The sequence below is a fragment of the Acomys minous genome (assembly GCF_964271855.1).
Source record: "Acomys minous genome assembly, chromosome: 16".
Classification (NCBI taxonomy): Eukaryota; Metazoa; Chordata; class Mammalia; order Rodentia; family Muridae; genus Acomys; species Acomys minous.
This window is the reverse complement of record NC_140498.1, coordinates 6,240,018-6,258,829: the sequence shown is the minus strand read 5'-3', so window position 1 is coordinate 6,258,829 and position 18,812 is coordinate 6,240,018. Positions and strand designations below refer to the sequence as shown.

General features: G+C 47.1%; 1 protein-coding gene across 3 annotated transcripts in view; it reads right to left on the bottom strand.

Annotated features, from left to right (window-relative positions):
• The window catches only part of DNAH9 (dynein axonemal heavy chain 9), a 318,017-nt gene that overhangs the window by 57,826 nt on the left and 241,379 nt on the right, over window positions 1-18,812 (bottom strand). For all 3 annotated transcript variants that reach the window (XM_084761565.1, XM_084761566.1, XM_084761567.1), the window contains 6 exons: window positions 16,560-16,679; window positions 12,775-12,963; window positions 9,849-10,084; window positions 5,308-5,430; window positions 3,637-3,841; window positions 540-704 (listed from right to left, as the gene is read on the bottom strand). In XM_084761565.1, coding sequence (XP_084617691.1) covers window positions 540-704; window positions 3,637-3,841; window positions 5,308-5,430; window positions 9,849-10,084; window positions 12,775-12,963; window positions 16,560-16,679 — 1,038 coding nt within the window. The remainder of the gene's footprint in view (window positions 1-539; window positions 705-3,636; window positions 3,842-5,307; window positions 5,431-9,848; window positions 10,085-12,774; window positions 12,964-16,559; window positions 16,680-18,812) is intronic.

Genomic DNA, 18,812 nt, shown 5'->3' with positions numbered 1-18,812 from the left:
CGGGGGCCACTCCAGGATCATGCCTATATTTTTAAAACGACTTTTTAAAAAAACATTTATAAATTTTCAGCCAGTTTTGGTGACACTTGCCTTTAATCCCAGGGCTCGGGGAGGCAGAGGCAGGTGGATCTCTGTGAGTTTGAGGCCAGCCTGGTCTACAAAATGAGTCCAGGACAGCCAAGGCTACACAGAGAGAAACCCTGTCTCAAAAACAAAGAAAAAATTATGATTTTTCTTTATTCTTATGAGTTTCACACATGTATATAAAGAATCTGACCATTCACATCCCCATTTTTTCTCCTCCAATTACTCCTGTATCATTCCCACCATGTCTACCTCCCAACTTTATGTCTTTTTTTTTTTTTTTGACAACCCACTGCATCTAGGTAGTGCTGGCTGCCCATATGTGCACAGGCTTTTTAGGAGAAACTTGGGAAGATGGAAACAGGAGCCAGACTCAAGCACCGAGAGCAGGGAAAGCAGGAACCAAACGAGTATCCGGCCTGGGCGTCCCGTCATCCCACAGTGGATGGCTGTACCTTGTCCTCCACCTCTGCGGCCGTCCGCTTGGTGACCTCCAGGTTCTCCACTAAGGCTGTCTCTCCCAGGAAGTTCCCTGAGGCTGAAGAGAGGCGGGACAGCAGGTTGTCCTCTAAGGTTTTGAGGGTGATTTTGAAGCCGTTCTGCTGCTTTGTGAGATCCGACTGCAAATATCAAGTGAGGGGGAGTCAGGTGGAGACGCCAAAGCATTTCACTCTAGGAGAGGCTCGAATAAACAGATGTTGGAGGGGCCCGAGTCCTTCCCGGCAGTGTACCAAGGGTAGAAGGGCAGAATGCGTTTGACCCAGCGCGGAAGGGACCAGGTGAGTGGGGTCCAGGCTGCACCTGTGAAGCTGGCCTCCATGATTCCGGGTGTGAAAAGGCAAGTGGCCTAGGCTGACGCTACTGTTAAAGTTTCAGTTGAATTGAACGTGCCCATACTTTTCGCGTCATTCCCCCCATCCCCCGGACAGCAGTCTGAATGACTGGTGTACCATTTACGTTGTAGTGGATGTGAGATGTAACCTAGAGGTGATTCAAAGCATATGGAAGGATGTGGGCATGCCTAGGCAAAAACCACATCATTTACATGCGGGACTGGAGTAGCAGCGGTCTGGTGTCTGCGGGCTCCAGGATACAGTCCCCCCCACTGGTTTAGAATGGAGACCATGGGCTGGCGCTTATGCGCTTTCCATGTTGGTAACCTGTGACTGCCAGTCCTTATGCCTAAGAGCTCCATGCTATGCTTAGTGCAGGGCTGAGGTCACAAAACGGAACTCGTGGGCAGACAGTACAGTAATGTTTCAGTTCTCCCGAGAGTTCTGTCTTTTGCTTCACTGGCATCAGATGGACAGTGAAGGAGTCCTTAAAAGACAAACCCATCTGCCTCACACAGTCCCAACAAGATCCTCACTGTGGCCAGGGTGGGGTTGGACTCTGATAGCTCTCAGGTCCTCTTTGATTTGTGATTGTGAGGCTTGGCATGGGAAAGCACTCGGCACTTTTTTACTTGTATGCTGGCACACGGAGTTGACTCCAGATGGCTCTAGCATCTTTGACCTGTGAAACTTTTGCCTCACAGTTAAGAACAACTTACAAGTTAGGGCTTTCAGCTGTGCCACTCTCACTCACTTTGGTTTCTTCTTCTTCTTTTTTTTAAAGACCTATTTTCATTTGTAATTATGTGTATATGTGTCTGTACATGCACATGTGTGCAGGTGCCCAAAGAGGCCAGAAAGTGTTAGATCTCCTTGGGTTGGAGTTAGAGATGGTTTGTGAGCTGTCTCACATGGGTGCTGGAGACTGACTTGGATCCTGTACAAGAGAAGCAAGCATTATTAATTGCTGAGCCATTACTCCAGCCTCTGTTCTGTCTCTTAAAAACACAGACCTCAAGCTAGCCTGAGGCTAGGACTGGCTGTTCCCTTATAGGAACACTCTGTACCCAGAGGCTTTCAAATGACTCAGGAATTAGCCCAAATGCCAACACTTCATACACGCTCTTTTTTTTTTTTTTTTTTTTTTTTTTTGGTGTTTTTCAAGACAGGGTCTCTCTGTGTAGCCTTGGCTATCCTGGAGTCATTTTGTAGACTAAGCTGGCCTCAAACTCACAGCGATCCATCTACCTCTGCCTTCAGAGTGCTGGGATTAAAGGCATGTGCCACGATGCCTGGCCTTCCATACAAGCTTTCTGATGACTACTATTTAAATTAGTCTCCTTAAGCTGTGCCTGCTGGTGTGCACGTGAGCATGCATGCACACACACAGACATACATGCACATATACATGATTCTGGCAAATGGGAGACAGAGAGGTAGGTCATGATGAGTTTGAGGCCAGCTTAAGCCTGTAGCTTTCCATATTACCTTGTTTCATTTCTTGACTATTCTTATAAGTAGCTAAAATGACATTATTTCTCAATTTGCATTTCTACTTGCTGTGCTCCTCTGCTCGGCCATAAACTCTGTAGACAGCTCATGGTCTTCCTTGGGCTCTGTTGGGTCTTTTACACTATAATCTTGTTATGTGCTTTGGGCTCCAGGGTGTCTCTTGAGTAATAAACGATGGTGTGGAGAGAGTTCTGGGGAGCCTTGGACTCAACCTCACAAATGCTGTGTGTGGTGGTTTGAATAGGAATGGTATCCATGGATTCATGTGTTTGAATGCTTGACCGTAGTGAATGGTACAACTAGGAGGTGTGGCCTTGTTAAAAGAAGTGTGTCACCGTGGGAGAGGGCTTTGTGGTCTTAATGCTCAAGCTATGCCCCGCGTTAAACACATCTAGTCTCCCTCCTCCTGGCTGCCTGTGGGTGAAGATGGAGAACGCTCAGCTCCTCCAGCACCATGTCTGCCTGCACCTCACCATGACGACAATGGACTACTAAGCTTTGAAACTGTAAGCCGGCCCCAATTAAATGCTTACCGCATGGACTGATCTATACTCTCCCAAACTGGTATGCTGAGACTCTAATCCTCCAACTGACTCTATAGGGAAGTGCTTGGTGTCATAGAGGGGAAGCCCTTGCTGGATGGGATCAATGTTCCTAGAAGAAACACAAGAGAGAGGCTCCTACCTCTGTATAGGTATGGGAGGTCATATGAGCAGGCAGCCACCAGCAAGCTCAGAAAAGCAGCCGCACAAGAAGCCAGCACCATGGTCCTGGGCCTCCAGCCTTCAGAACTGCCTGGCCCCAGGTGCCTGCTGTTCAAGCTGCCTGACCTGTGTCTTAAGTCAGCTAGGACACAAGCCCAGCAAGGGTGACCCTGTTTCCGATACCCAGGCATAATTTAATCCTACTTGGTTCTGGATGTCCCCCGGTGAGTATGTGACATCAGATGCTCGCATTTCAGAGCCCCGAGCCAGGCCCTGCTCTTGGGGACAGGAATGGCCACTCTCCCAGATTCCCTGCTCCTGTTCTTCAGCTCACCAAGTTCTCCCTTTGCCAACTGGGTCTTCACAGGTGACTAGGTAGGGTTGGGACCCGTCTAAGGTCTTGAGGAAAACACTGTGCAGGATTCAAGGGGGAACTGCCCACCGCTGCTCCCGCAATGGCCGCACAGAGGCTGCCTTCCGTCCGCGGCGCATCTCTGACACACCTTCAGCTGCTCCAGGTCTGGCCTCTCCATGCTGACCACAGCGGCCAGCAGCTGGTCCTCCAGGCCATCCCTGGTCACCGTGAAGTTGATCAGCGTGGCCTGAGCCTGCAGCTCTGGCTGGTAGTGAGGGTTGGCCAGCTTGGTGTGAAGGATGAGCCGGAAGCTGGGATGGAATTCACACTCCTTGTCTCCAATCTTAATGAATCTGGAACACATAGGCTCAGGTGAAGGCAGGGCGCCTTCAGGTAGAATTTTAGATTAAAAAAAAAAATAAGAGCATAGTCAACAGGATTATCGTATTCTGACACATTTTTTTTTCCTAATTATGTCTAACAACTAACTGGCTAGGACCCTTCTTTGACTTGACGTTAGAAGCAGGTTGGAAGGATTACGTTTTGTCTCATGCTTCATCTTGCACTATGAAACTCTGGGCAGAGCTGTTCCCACTGTGCCAGTATAGATTCCGTTGCTATGAAAATGTCCCAGCAGATGGCAGCACGGAGTGTGGCCAAAGGGGCATCTGCTTGCAGTTGGCAGGAAGGCTTCCTAGGCTTCTTCTTTTTCTTTTTCTTTCTTTCTTTTTTGTTTTTCAGCTAGAAGAGGAATGACTTTGATGGGTGAAAGAGTTAAATACAGAAGCAGGTTCAGCTGAAACACAGAAGGGTAGCTTGGGGACTGTGCATCTGGTAAGGCTCCTGCTAAAGGCTGGGTGTGGTTTGTTCCCAAAGATCCATGTACTGAGAGCTTGGGCTTCCATATGCCGCCCCCCCTCTGTATGTGTGTGTGTGTGTGTGTGTGTGTGTGTGTGTGTGTGTGTGTGTGTGTGTGTGTGTGTGTGTGTGTGTTTGTGTACACACGCGCACACAAGCATGCACTCCCCGAGTCTGTCTGAGAGGTGTGGTCTGGTGGAAGGTAATTGGAAGTGGTTAATGCTGTTTCTTGGGAGGGTTTGGGAGTTGGGTCTAACAGGAGTGGATTAGTCCCTGAGAGAGAAAGCCTGGATCCTCAAGGATTGATCTCTTGCTTCCTGTCTCATCACGTGATCCCTCCCAACCCCACTCCTGCCATGTACTCCCACCCCAATGCCATCTGCCATGTTGTGACATTGCAAAGAGACTCATTGGATGCAGTTGATCAATCGTAGGCTTTCTGTTTCCAAAACTGTGAACTACACAAACACATTTTCTTAATAAACTATCTAGCCTTGAGTATTTTGTTACAGTAACAGGAAACACGTAAGGATGCTCCAGAGTTAATTACAGCTTCCTGTTAATTAGCACGCCTATCATATGTGATGGAAGTGCTTCTACTTCTTTTCTCAGTCCTATCAGCTTCCCCTTTCTTCCCTGTACCTCTCCTAAGCCTTCAAAGTTACAAAGGGTCATCAAACTGACCAGGAGCTGAGTTGTAAGCCTCACACATCTGGCTTGTCCTAAGAGTCTGTCTGCTTTTGACCATCTTCCCTTAAGGTTCCTCTCAGATCATGAACTGTGGCCATTCAAAGCAGGGCAAAGGGGTACAGGCTCCCAGAAGCCAAGGGCAACACAGCAGGCCTGCTGCTAGAGGAGAGGAAGCTGCAGAGAGCTCCTTGACCTGAGCCAAGGGGAAGTAGTTCTAGAATTGACCCCTCCACAGCTCTACCCAGGGCAAAGGGCGGCTGTGCAGTCTCACCGGCCTTTCTTGATGACTTCTCTCCCAAGCAGAGGCCCCAGGACAGGATCGATGGACTCCTCAAGGTTCTCAATCAGCACCACATGTCCAGCTTCCAGTGCGTGCTCTATGATCTGAAGACAACTGAAGAGCAAAGTAGGTAATGTGAGTCCATACCAACGCACGGATCTGAAGCAGCTTAGCAAGACCGCCGTGCCTCTGAGGGAAGTGCAGTGTTGGGCGGGGAGGCACAACTTCTAGAAATGTCTTCAGCTGCTACATTTTCCCCTACTTAGAATGACCTGTACACAGTGTTTTCTGTGGACGTCTGGTTATTTGGGTGGTCCTTTGGTACTGGGCGATTGGTTTGGGGCCCCATGGGAAACAAAACCAACAAGTGCTCAATCACACCTTACGTGAAATGGGATAATGTTTGCATACAGTCTGCAGCCATCCTTCCATTTACTTTTATTTATAATACTTGATTCAGTAAAGCATTGTGTAATGGTGGTTGCATAGGATTATTAATAACAATCACACAATGTCTGCACATGTTTAGCACAGATGCAGTTGTTCCCAGGTATTTTGGACACACGGTTGGCTTTCTGTGCAGCGTGTAGGTATGGCGAGCTGACCACATTGCATTTTCAATTTTACTTTTTTGTATTGTTGAATTCATATGGTACTTTTGCTTTATAGCCTAGTTTTTTTTTACACATAAAATATAAACATTTCCTCAAGGCATTGAATATTCTTCCAAAGTAATTTTTTACACATGTAAAATAAGACATTTATTATAGTTAAGAACAGATTTTATCTATTTTATGAAAGCACTAAAATGGTGCATGGGGCATCTCTTTAGCACACAGCACAAGCTGGTTAACCCACTAGTTAACCACTAGTTAACCCACAGATAGCTGTTCTTAAGTTTCACTTTGGGAGGCCTAGGAAGCATATACTATTTTATTTATCTATTTTTAAAGATTTGCTTTTATTACTTGTATGTTGTGTATGCTTCTGTGTGAGTGAAGGCCGTAAGAAGAATCAGATCCCTTGGCACTAGAATTCTGGATGGTCTGTGAACTGTGGGTGCTGGGTCTTGAACTCAGGTCCTTTGGAAGAGCAGCCATGACTCTTAACCACTAAGCTACCCCTTCAGCCTTCCCAAACATTTTAAAATGATTTTTACTAACTTGTTAACAAACAGCAGAGGGAATCAGCTCAGAAAAATCTCCAAGAGACCTTGGGGCTGGTGAGATGGCTCGGTGGGCCAAGGCACCTTGTGTCAAGGATGGTAATTTGAATTGGATTCATGGAACCCACATAGAGGAAGCAAAGAACTGATTCCTGAAAGTTGCCCTTTGACCTCTACAACATGTGCTATGGCATATTCACCCCTATCCCTGAGTACTTTAACACAAAAACCAGAGCAAAACAACAACAACAACAACAACAACAACAACAACAACAACAACACATAGAAAAAGCTCCTCAACTCTTTGGGCTGGGAAATTTTGCAAGAGAGGTAAATGCCTCACGTTCTATATGCGAGCTCTAGGGACAGGCTTGGGCCCCTTGGGCTGAGGGCTGTTAGGGCTCCTACTTTAAAGAGATTATTCTAAGTTTAACATTGCTACTCTACCACGGGGCCTCCATTTCGACTATATTTTAAACGTCATGGATCTATTAAATGCAGAAGTGGTAAGAGGTCACCCCGAGCTGAGCAGGGAATCATTACAAATACCCATTTCTATTGGGCGACTCGAGAGAAGCTGAGACGAAAAAATATCTCAGGCAGGAGCCCTTCAGAGTGTATATTGAAGACACGTTAAGACTCCGCAAAGCGCCACTGGGCTGTTGCTCAGTCGATGGAGTGTCTGCTTGACATGGGTGAAGCAGTGGGTTTTTATCTCCACAACCACATAAACTGGGCATGGTGGTTCACTCCTCTAGTCCTAACATTTAGTGTAGAAGGAAGGAGGTGGATCAGAAGTTCAAGGCTAGCCTGGGTTATCTAAGACCCTGTGTCAAACAAAACAAAACAACTCCAGGAGAACCTCATAATTACCACCACATTCTCATCTGACATCACACCAGACAGAGCAATAATCTCCTGGAAGCTTCCCGATACTGAGTGCCTTTCCAGAACAGCTCAACACACGTTCGAGAGTTTCTTTCCACTGTGACCAGTCTTGAGGGCGTCCAAACAGGACCATGGCTTGTATGACTGTGCAGATCAAAAGCCAAGGCTGCGCGGCTGTGCTGTGTGCATGCAGACATAAGGCAGCACTGAAAGTCCTCCCACTGTTTTGACAATTCCTGTACCGTACCTCTGGCATAGAGGCTTTAGTAGCGTGAAAGGCCACAGAGCCAGTTACGCAGGTATTAAATGCAGTCCATCTGGGGGCGCTTTCTATACATGACAGGGTCTGCTTGTTTTCTGTTGTTTGGTCTTGAAGACAAAGGATTTAGACAGACAAGGAAACCCATCTTTGTTTTGTCTTTCCAGAGAACTTAAGGACTACCACACAGACCTGAAAACCACTTGGAACACAAGCAAGACACAGCCTTTCAGACCTGGTCCCTCAGAAGAAGACCCTGGCGGTTCCCTCCAAAAACCACATAGGCCCCAGTTTAGGATGGTCCCCTTTGTGCACACCGATCTTCATCACTGTCAGTGGTTCCTGGCCCTCCTCCCATGGGCATCTTTTAGGCTAGTCCCTTCCTAAAGCTGTGGGACAAGCTAGCAAATCATTTTCCCCCATGGTGATGCTTGGAGCTGCTTCCACCACTCATTTCTTCCCACTGATTCATTTGCAGCTACCTTGAGGCTAGAGGTCAGCCTTGCTCAGGCCATTTTTCATCTCCAGTGACACAACCTCACCCTGTGACTTCCCATTTATCATTGCCAGTCCCCTTTGTGGGCAAGAGCTCCCTTTCTGTGATTTTTTTCTTAAGGCCACGTAATAGTCTGCTCTGGCCACTTCCTTCTGACATCTGTTTTTTGCCAGGAGGGTCCACGGGGGACTCTCTTTTATCCATCCATGGTCTCCATGCTTTGCGTTCTCTGATGCAGTGAGCACGGACTGATAGATGTCAGTCAGACGGCCCCCACTGACATCATCAGTATGAGCCTGCTGGTACAGGTCGAACATCACGAGAGCCATGATGTAGATCAAGGAGAAGCTGGTGCTTCCCTTACTGCTATGCCAGACCAAAGATCAGCACCAGGCTTGTCAGCCTCCTGCAGAAGAGGCTCCCATGGAAACTGGCAGCAAAGCCCAAGAACCCACGAGCCAGGCTGAACACAGTAACCCTAAGCCAGTGACCAGGTTGCCCCCCTCCCTCAAGAGCTGGTCCTGACTGTTCCTGGCCTGTACTTAGTGTGCCACCCGGCCTGATCTGGCTTAAGGGGCAAAGAGTCTATGTTGGCTCATAGGTGCCGACCATCAGGGTGAGTCTGGAGGGAAGAGCAAAGAGCTTGAGGCTGCTGGTTAAGCTGCATTCACAGAGCCAAACGAGAGGGAACAGAATGGCCATGCTCGGTTAGTGTTTTAGTCAATGTTCTATTGCTGTGAAGAGACACCATAACCACAGCAACTCTTATAATAAAAGGAAAGCATTTAATGGGGGCGGGCTTACAGTTTCAGAGGTTTAGTCCATTATTATCATGACGGGGAGGGAGGATGGCGGCATGCAGACAGGAAAGGTGCTGGAGAGGTAGATGAGAGTTCTACATCTGGACAGGCAGCAGGAAGAGTGAGTGACACTGGTCCTAGCTTGAGATGCTGAGACTTCAAAGCCCACCCTCAGTGGCACACATCCTCCAACAAGGCCACACCTTCTAAAAGCGCCACTCCCTGTGAGCCTAAGGGGGCTGTTTTCAATCAAACAACCACAGCAGCGTTTTCCTGTATGTACAGTCTGGGTCCCAAGCCTAGGGAATGGTGCCACCCACTTTTAGGGTGGGTCTTCCCACTTCAGTGAACCTAATCAAGGGCCAGACGCTAACCTAGTTGAGATAATTCCTTACAGGCATTGCCAAAGCTTACCTCCTATGTGATTCTGGTACTGTTTGTTTGATAACCAATAATAACTGTCAAAGAGATGAACACCAGAATGGTGACAATGTTTGCCCAGAAAAGATGAGAAGGCACCGCATCCTTTTAACTGTCATATAATAGTTGTGTGTTCTTGATACATATATGAGTTATGCAATGGTCAGGGTAAATAGTTTTCCTGCCTCCTTAAACGCTTACCCTTGCTTTGTGTTGGGAACCTTTGAATTCTTCTTTTCCTATGATATGAATAATAAATTATGAACTACAGTCATCCTACTGACAGTGCATGATTTCGAATGTGAAAGAGTGCAGAACTGGTGCCCAATTATGTTGCTGAAATACTTCCTAAACTGAGGGGAAAACCTGCAAGAAGTCGGGATGGTTGCTTGATGGAGAGGTCGGAAGAAGAAAAATAAGCCACCAGGGCTTACGTGTGTTCCGTGCAATCTTTTCTTCTTATACAAAAGGCAACAGTGGCCACCTCAGTGACCAGCCACTTACCCTTTCTGGCCAATCTGGGTGACCCGGAGCTCTTCTCCATATTTGTTCTTGATCCATTTGATGCCTTGCAGTTGAGGGTCGACCATGAGCGGCCAGCGCTCACAGTTGGTGAGGATGGTGGCATTCTCCATGGACATGCGGTCTGCGGGGAGGCCCTCATTTTGCCAGCCCGCCACGTCCGCATCGTCAGTCAGCATCCTCAGCGGGTCCAAGGTTGGGGTGGTTGGGATGGGAACCTGATGAAGAGGTGATACTCTGAATGGAAAACCATATCTCTGTGGGAGAGAATCCACAGTATCTCATTACATGACATAAGCCCTTTGACAGGGAGACCAGCACCCCTCTGAAGACTTCTTTCCTGGCTGAGTGACTATTGCCGAAAGCACGTTGATAATGGCATGTGTGCCAAAGTCAGAATATAGTTTGGGAAAATTGGGTCTCTCCCTCTACTGTGTGGGTCTCCTTTATCTACCTCAGGCAGTTAGGCTTGGAGACTGAGCTATCTCTGATTATTTAGATATTGACCTATAATGCCTACAGCCATGTAGACATTGACTTGCCTGATGTACTTCTCTGTTTCTCCCATTGGTTTTCTGGTAGCAGCACCAGCCCACACAAGCCACTTTCTCCTCTCATCCATTATACCTGCTTGGAAAGGGCTGGGGAGCCTCCTTTCCCTACTCCAATCTTCCCTCCTCAAGGCTACTCCCTCACTGCCCCTCCCCCCAAGCGAGCACGCCTGCTGGGGCCATCTGGGACGCACACCCCCAGCCCTGAGACCTCCACCCATTCTGTGTTCTCTCAGGGCTGGAAAACTCTTCCTGATTTTCTATTTTGGCCTCTCTCAGCTCACCTAGTTCTTCTACAAACAGTCCTTTTCATTGACTTACATACTTTCAAAAAGAGGTAAACTTTACACAATGTAAAACGAACCATTGTAAGGTGTACAGTTCAGTGGGGGATAGCATGCGCACAGTGTTAGGCGGCTTTCAGCCCCATCCATTTACTCCCAGGTATTTTCATGGCCCCAAAGGAAGGCTCTTGCTCATTAAACAACCCCTCCCTGCATCTCTCTACTACAAGTTCTCTGCAATTACTAAATGTTTTCTGTCTCTATAGCTTTTCTTATTTTGGATATTTAATAAAAATGGAATCATACAAGATGTGACCTTTTGTGTCTGGCCACTTCCATTTAGTATAATGATTCTGAGGCTTAGACTTACACCCTTTAAACTCTTTGATTCAATTGCCTTTCAGTACCTCAGGAACACTACTGAAACCATCGCCTTTTCCTTTAGGCATGTTCAAGTGGAGCCCTTTGGCTACACGGTCCCCCGGATAGCTGTAGATGTGGTCTCACGAAAAAATCACCTACTTATTTAAGGCATTATGACATTTTTGTGAGGCTTTTTTTGGGCAACTCAATCACACAGTTCTAGAGTATGAAGTTTCTAGGTGAGACATGTCGCAACGTCAAAGTTTAAACAAGTTTAAATGAAGGAAATGGGCGGCCCACGCTACAGCTTCAAACAATCTCTTTCTCTCGTCCTTTCTCTAACATCTTTACTATGATGACCTTGAACCCATGACCTTCTCACATCAGCCTCCTAACTGCTGCAATGACATATGCATTACACACATATGATGATGCTATGCCCGGCTTAAAACACATTTCTGATCTCAGGATAAAAATACCATAGCACTGATTTCCCTTGAGAAGGTTGGAGTAGCCAGGCTGAGGCAGGAGGATTATGACATATAAGTGGGTCTGAGCTATATGGAAGAAATACAACAAAAGAGAAACAGAAATGTGTTTTGCCATATTTTCTTTATAACATTATGAGTATAGCATTATTTCAGGATCTGTAGACTTTTCTAGATTGCTTGCTGTGGTTCAGATGCATTTCCCAAAATGTGGGTATTAAAAACTTAACCCCGCAGTGAGCATGTCATTGTGGCTCTTCCCTGTAAATGGTTCCCCCATTGATATCTCAGGAAGGAAGTAATCCCTGTGACAGTGGTTCCTGGATGTGAGTTTGGTTCCATCTTTCTCTCTGGCTCTCACTCTTACTCTTCGGCCTCCCGGCATGGGATGCCACAGTGCTGAGGCACTTGCTGGACAGCAGCATCATGAGCCAAGGAAATATCAGTTCTGTATTGATTACCTGCTCTCCAGTACTCCCACAGCACCTTCCAAAGGAGTCTATGGCACAATATGCTTATGAATCTTAAACAAGCCCCAAAACCCTAGGCTGCTAAGAACCACTTGTCTTCTTTCAGTCGTTTGTTCTCTCACCAATTTCCTTCCTCCACAAGTATTCAAGATGAATGAGATCACAGCTGGACTAGAGCTATTAGCTCTAATAGTTAACACAACCAGTGTCACTAGTTACTCCTGAACTAGTCATTGTGATATCCCCAGCGCTGGGACCATTTTAAACCAGCCCATCGAATCATTAAGCGGGCAGAATTTTATGAGCTGATCCAGGAAAACTTAGCCATCATTGTACAAAATGCATCTCGCATTCTAGGGCTGTAGTTAGGAATGGCATTTGTAATACGCCTCAGGGTGCACTGTGAATTGTGCACACTCCTCCTGCTGTGGAAGTCTGTGGACCCAACGCCCTCTGGACTATGACTGTGCTGAAGCTGTCCTGGCCTGGGATGTCTTTTGTATTCCACAATTGATCAGTGTTTGGGAATTGACAAGTACCTCACCATCACATCACAATTCATCCCCTACCCCCACAACTCCCCTTTAAGAAGCTGCTACCTTAGCCTAGCCTTATGATTTTACTGACCCACTCCTGGGAGGTTGGTGAACCCGCCCAAGCGCTGCCCCAATAAACCTGACTTTTTGTTTTTCCCTAGAAACTCAGCTCAATTCAATGAATTAGGTTGGTAGAAAAGCCATTTACATACGTACTTTCAGCTGGCTCAGATAGGGTTTCCAGGTCCCATCCATGAGGCTCTTGCGGTATTTATTGGTAAAGAAACCCAAGTAGGAAATGAAAGCCGTGGCAAGCAGAATGTCTCCACATAATGTCCTTCCCTGCTGTTTGAAGTTCTGCACGGCCTCTGCCCACCTTATGTTTTCAGAAGCGAGTCCTCCCACCTGTCGTTCAAAAGGCAGACAGGGGAGAGATGAGTCAGCTGGAGCCCGCAGAGCTGTGTGTTCAGTTGAGGAGACCGCATGCTCTACGTCCGTGGCAGGAGGAAGTCTCAGGAAACCACTGTCACGATGTCAAAGTTTAAACAAGCTTAAATGAAGGAAATGGGTGGCCTGAGCTAACGCATCAAGCAATCTCTTTCTCTTGTCCTTTCTCCAACATCTTTACTATGATGACCTTGAACCCATGACCTTCTCACATCAGCCTCCTAACTGCTGCAATGACATATGCATTACACACATAGGATTGGGCGGCCCCTTCCCATTAGCCATGGCCTGGCTGTGGGCGACGCTCCCACACACAAGCCCCTACTCTGTGTTGTGTATCACATGGGCTGTGCAATGGCAGCAGGTTCTGAACATGGGCTGCAGGGCTCTGCCCTTTATATCTGTGGAGACAGCTGCACCGGTTCCATGGGATGATATGAGGACTGAATGTGCTCATACGTGTTACCACTTATCATTGTGCCTGGTCTGTAAGGCATGATAGAAAATGAGGCTTATCCTCTTCCTCTTCCCTAAGTGCTGGAGGTATGAAAATATAATCAAGTCCATGTGCCTTAAAGAATTTCCAGTGGGTGGGAAGACAGAGGTGAGCTGAGGGCAGTGATAAGAGGTATATTCACACATGAGTGTGTACAAAGTACCTAAGACTGCAGAACACATCTCAGCTGACCTGGCTCATATTTGGAAGAAGACACCTCTCTTCTTGGGAGGAGAATATCACACACTATTAGAGCTGGCACAGCCAGAAAGATTTGCCAACCAACAAGGCCCTGCTCCATTCTTAGACTAGGACAGCGAAGTCCAAGTTTCTCTTACAGAATCTCTGTTGTAGAGACAGAAGTGGCTTCGGCGTCCGCACATCCAGCCCCACAGCCTCTCACGGAAATGCGTATGGAGAAGTCGCCAGATGACGGAGAAGGCTGTGCTGAGTTTTGGAAGCCAAGTAAGGAGCTAGACGGGAGGCAGGCCAGCCAGATCTGGCTTATTTCTCGCATATCTGCAGGGTGCCATCTCTAAACCAAATTGTTTGGTGAAACTGGTCAGCTCGAGGCTGCATGGCAGCCTGTCCCACCTATAACTGTGGAGACGCATTTTTTGGCAGACCTTGCATCCAAGCTGGTAACATGCTTTGAGACTGTTTAGGTCTATATATTCAATCTGCTCTATAGTACTATGGGCTCAGCCTATTTAACTCTAACTTGCCTTTATAAGAACAAGGTGACCAACCTCAGTACGGGCCTATGTTATCGGCTTTTACAGCCTAAGCTAATGCATAGCTTTAATCTTAAATCATGTGCTCCCATGCCCCTGACCCATGATAAACCATGTGTATATATGTTATGGTAAATATTTGCTGAAAGCAGCCAGGAGGTTGAAAGCAACCTTACAACAAATATCCCATAAATATTGGGAGCAATGTGCGGATGTCGCTTGGTAACATCTGTGAGGTTTTAAGAGCTGCTCCAGGTTTGTCGTGGTCAGGAAAGTAATCTCTTCCCTGTAAAATTCTATTAAATATTTCTGTTGAAAAACATTCTCTATCCATTTCCCATACCACGTACTGCCTATTTCTGTCCTGTTCAGTAAACAAAGAGCAAAGTCCATTATTAGGGACAGACAACAGGTACAGGTCAGAACAATACAACATACCACAGACTCGAGGCAGAGAAAGCTAAGGAGAAATCATGTGTATAATCATTCAGGGACTAAAGAACTCCAAGAGGAAACTTTCTGTGTCTCATTTCTATTTTCCACGTCTCAATGCAATGTCAGCACACACAGCAACTGACACACATGTGGACTAACATCTCCACTAAACCACGGTTCAGTCCGGTGGTGGCTACAACGCATGGCTCCTTAAGTTCAAAGAAACGTGGCTGTAGCTGGAATCAGTGAGAAAAGGAATTGCTTCTCTCTCCTTAGGTGGGGGTGGCGCTGCCAAGACTCCAGGCTACAGAGAAACCATGCTCAGTAGAAGCTGCTCTCTAGCCTTCCATGCTGGATGTGACAGAAACACAAGCCACAGGGAACTTCAAAAAACCACAGATTCTTTCGCCTCTCGTCAAAAGTCAGGCATGGCGCCTCACATCTGTAATCCCAAGACCCAGAATGCTAAGGCAGGAAGTTAGCGAGTCTGCAACCAGCCTAGACGACAGAGTGGGAGCCTCTCTCAACCAGACAAAACAGACACAAGACAAAAGTAACAGTTGTCTATCTCCACGTGCTTTATTATGGGTCATGGGCATCATTAGCTTAAGTTGTAAATGTTGATTACATGGGAAGGGCAAAGCACAGTAAGGTTGGTTACATTGCTCTAAAAAACGCAGGCTTAGCGCACAGTAGGATAGCAGGCTGTCTAGTACAAAAGCAACAGTGGCCTATCTATCTACCCTTGAATTTGTAACTATTTTGGTGGACTAAGGCAGAAGTAACTGGCACTGTGCTAGACTGTGGTCCCAGATTTTATGAGAGTGACATGCTCTACTTCCTGTCTCTTGGACCACTCTCTTGTAGAGTCCTGAGATGGGATGATGCCCTTTAGTATAGTCACTGGAGAGGTTGCATCTTCTCTTATGACTCTCCTAGAGATGGAGAGATGGAGAGAGGCCCTTCTGAGTCTCCCCTACCAGCCTCACCTGCTTCAAGAGAAGGAAGCCATTCTGGACTCTTCAAGCCAGCTCAGCCCCAGGACTGAGTAACCCTGAATTCTTCAGGCATGGAAACAACACAGCAAGCTAAATTCTACCCAAATCCCGGCCCCCGCAAACTTGTGAAATACTGTAGAATGATTACAGTGTTTTTTGTTTGTTTGTTTGTTTTGTTTTTGGTTTTACAAAACAGTTCCTATGAAACAAGGAAGAAGGTATCTGAATCTTATAAAGATGGTGTGTGCTGTGAAGGCCTCCGACACCGGGCAAACCAATTCAAGAGACACGAAACACAACTTAGCCCCTTTAATATATTTCTCTGGTCCCACGCCCACAGAGAGTCAGCCCTCTCTTGACCAGACCAAAGACAGCATATATACACTTCCCCCTTGGGTAATTTTTTTTGGGGGGGGGATAATTTGTTATATAACAACAGATGCAATAAAATAAACACCTTTGTCCTGACATTTAGACTTGTTTTCTCAGGAGGGCCAGAGACTGCCCATCTCTTCCCTGTTTCCCTGTGCATACAGGGGAGTGGGGTGGTGGGGGGTGGGCGCTAGGGGGTTATAGGGGTTGGGAGTGTCATGAATAAAGCCACATTCTGATCTACTCAGGTCATTCCTTTTTTCTTCTCAGTCCCTAATCTTGCACCCTATGATCAAATATTGCATGGATGAGAACTCTGGAACTGCCCCACAAAATGCTTGAACAGAGAAGGCTCCGTACCCACAATTCTCAGGTCACAGTCCCCACATGCATCTCTGCACATTTTAATACACTCCCCCTCCCCAAAGGCAACAGGAAGCTGCCCTGTAGGTAGCTCCTCCTTTCACATCTCTGGGGCACCTGACAAGCGCTGCTAACATAATTAGAGCCCAGACTCACCAGGCGGTTTGCAAGGGAGATGGTGTTCGAGGTCACTTCAGCTTCTTGCTGACACTTGAGTTTCTCTGCTGTGGCTTTCCCGAACTTGGCGGTGAGCTTCGCCAGGTTTTCATCAAGGTGCTTGTTGAGGAAGGAACACAAAGTTGGTCAGTAATTCCAAGCCACCGCCAGTGCTTTAGAGACAGAGCTACGTGGGAAGAGGATTTTGAAGGAAATGCTGGGTAGGGGAAGGCTAAGGGACTAAGGACAGCAAGGAGGGAAGAGGGCAGGAAGTCAAGTGAGGAGTGATCTCAGGCAGCGCCCCAGAGACAACCTCAGCTTCTTCCTGCAGGAGGCGCATGAGATGGAAGCCCAGAGACGCCTAATCAAAGCTGAGCTCTCTGGCTTCTGTAAAGGCAGTGAGGTGAGACAAACATGGTATTTTCCACCTCTTCTTGTACAGGGATGAGGAGAGGTAGGGGTGGGGGTTGGGGGTGTGGTGGGGGGTTGGGTGGATGGGGGATGGGAGTGGGAAGGTGGGAAGGAGGGGGTGGGTGGGTGGGTGGGGGGGGAAGAGGGGGGAGGGGTTTCAGTGAGTTTACAGAGCACAGGTGTTGCTGTTGGAGGCAAAAAAGCACATCAAAGCTGGAGAAACTAGAATATGGCTGCAGGCCCAGGATAGACTTGGGGCTGCCCCCCACCCCCCGAGATGTGCTGCACTGGGACGAGGCTGGGCTGGCCACCTTCTGCTCTATTTTACCTCATCATCACAAAGGGCAAAAAAAAAATTTTTTTTTAAGAGAGGCATAGCTTCAATTTTTTTCTGACTTTATCAAGAAGAGTGGAAACATGGCACTTGTCACCTTTAGAGTGTACATTCACACAACTGAAGACACAGGGACAGACAGAAGGAACTTCTGCACACGTCCCGTGTCTGTGCAGCAACTGAAGTCCAGGCTGCGTTGTGGGTCCTTGCTAAGGTGTAAGATAAGCAGGTGGTTTCTGAGCCCACACAACAGAACAGCAAGCGAGGCATAGGATTAATGACAGCCGACTGATCACACCCATTCCTCCTCTTCTTCCCAAGCTATCACTAAGTGAGTAGGAAGCAGTTACAACCGGCATAAGCTCCGCGCACTCTGTGTAGTAGCAATGGACATTACTCAGGAGTGAGACAGTCCAGTGGGATGTTGGGAGACCATGCCAGTGGAGGTGTGGGATAGCCAGGGAAGGGTAGAGGAGGCTGTGGCTTCCACAGGACACCAGGGGAAGTATCAATCTGCAGAGCCTCCGAGCAATTGGGAGATTTTGTAAGTATGTCAGGGTGGGTGGCGAGCGGGTCTACTAATAAATCCAACAAGGATTTCTGCCCATAAGGGAGCAGAGCATCACCATGAAAGAGAGACTCTAGGATGCATCCAGCGTAGCTCCTCAGGGCTTAGAAATGAATTCTATCAGTCAGACCTGTCTTTATCTGCCGAGATAATACCAGCCTTTAAAAAGTGCTTCTTAAACTGTTGACATTTACCTACTTATGCACAGTGTATTGTGACCGTAGACATCCTTTCCCTTTATCTTTCTAACACCCTCCTCCTGTTCCTGCTAGCCCCCTTCTTCCCTCCGAACCTCCCTCCAGCTTTCATGTCTTTGTGGGTGTTCATTACTGCAGTGGCCAAGGCATCTTCTTAGCTTCTTCTAAGACTCAGCAGACAGAATACGTTAGCAAAAGCCTAGATTAAGGTAAACAAGAGGAAAGCATGGCACGGGGGGAAAAGGCAGGAATCACAGTAACAACAAGAACAGCACTAAAGGCCTGGTGACCAGTTCTCAGAGAGGTTCAAGGTGGTTCAGCTATAACATTTTATTGGCTAAATGGGTTTTATTAAATGGAGTAAAGATGAAAACCACTATTGGGAATCACCATCATTTTATTCTTAGTGGAAATTAACAATAGTGGTTTGAGTATGGGCAACAAAGATGAACTTAGAAATTTTGCAAAGCTTCCCAAATCCCCCAGAAAGCCTGATAACACGGTGACAAAAATGAGGGAAAATAGAGGGCAACGTTAGGAGGTTCAGCACCCAATCTATGTGTATTACAGAAGATGAGATTACAAAGAAAATGTGAGAAAGATTGGCAAAGAAGAAAACAATAATATGTCAGAGCTGAAGACAGCAGGTCTCCCCCATGACAGCATAAATAACACAGAAGAATGGGATCTAAGAAAAAGCTGTGAAAAGAGGGAAGGAGCAGTGTTTGAAGTGGAAGGTTTGA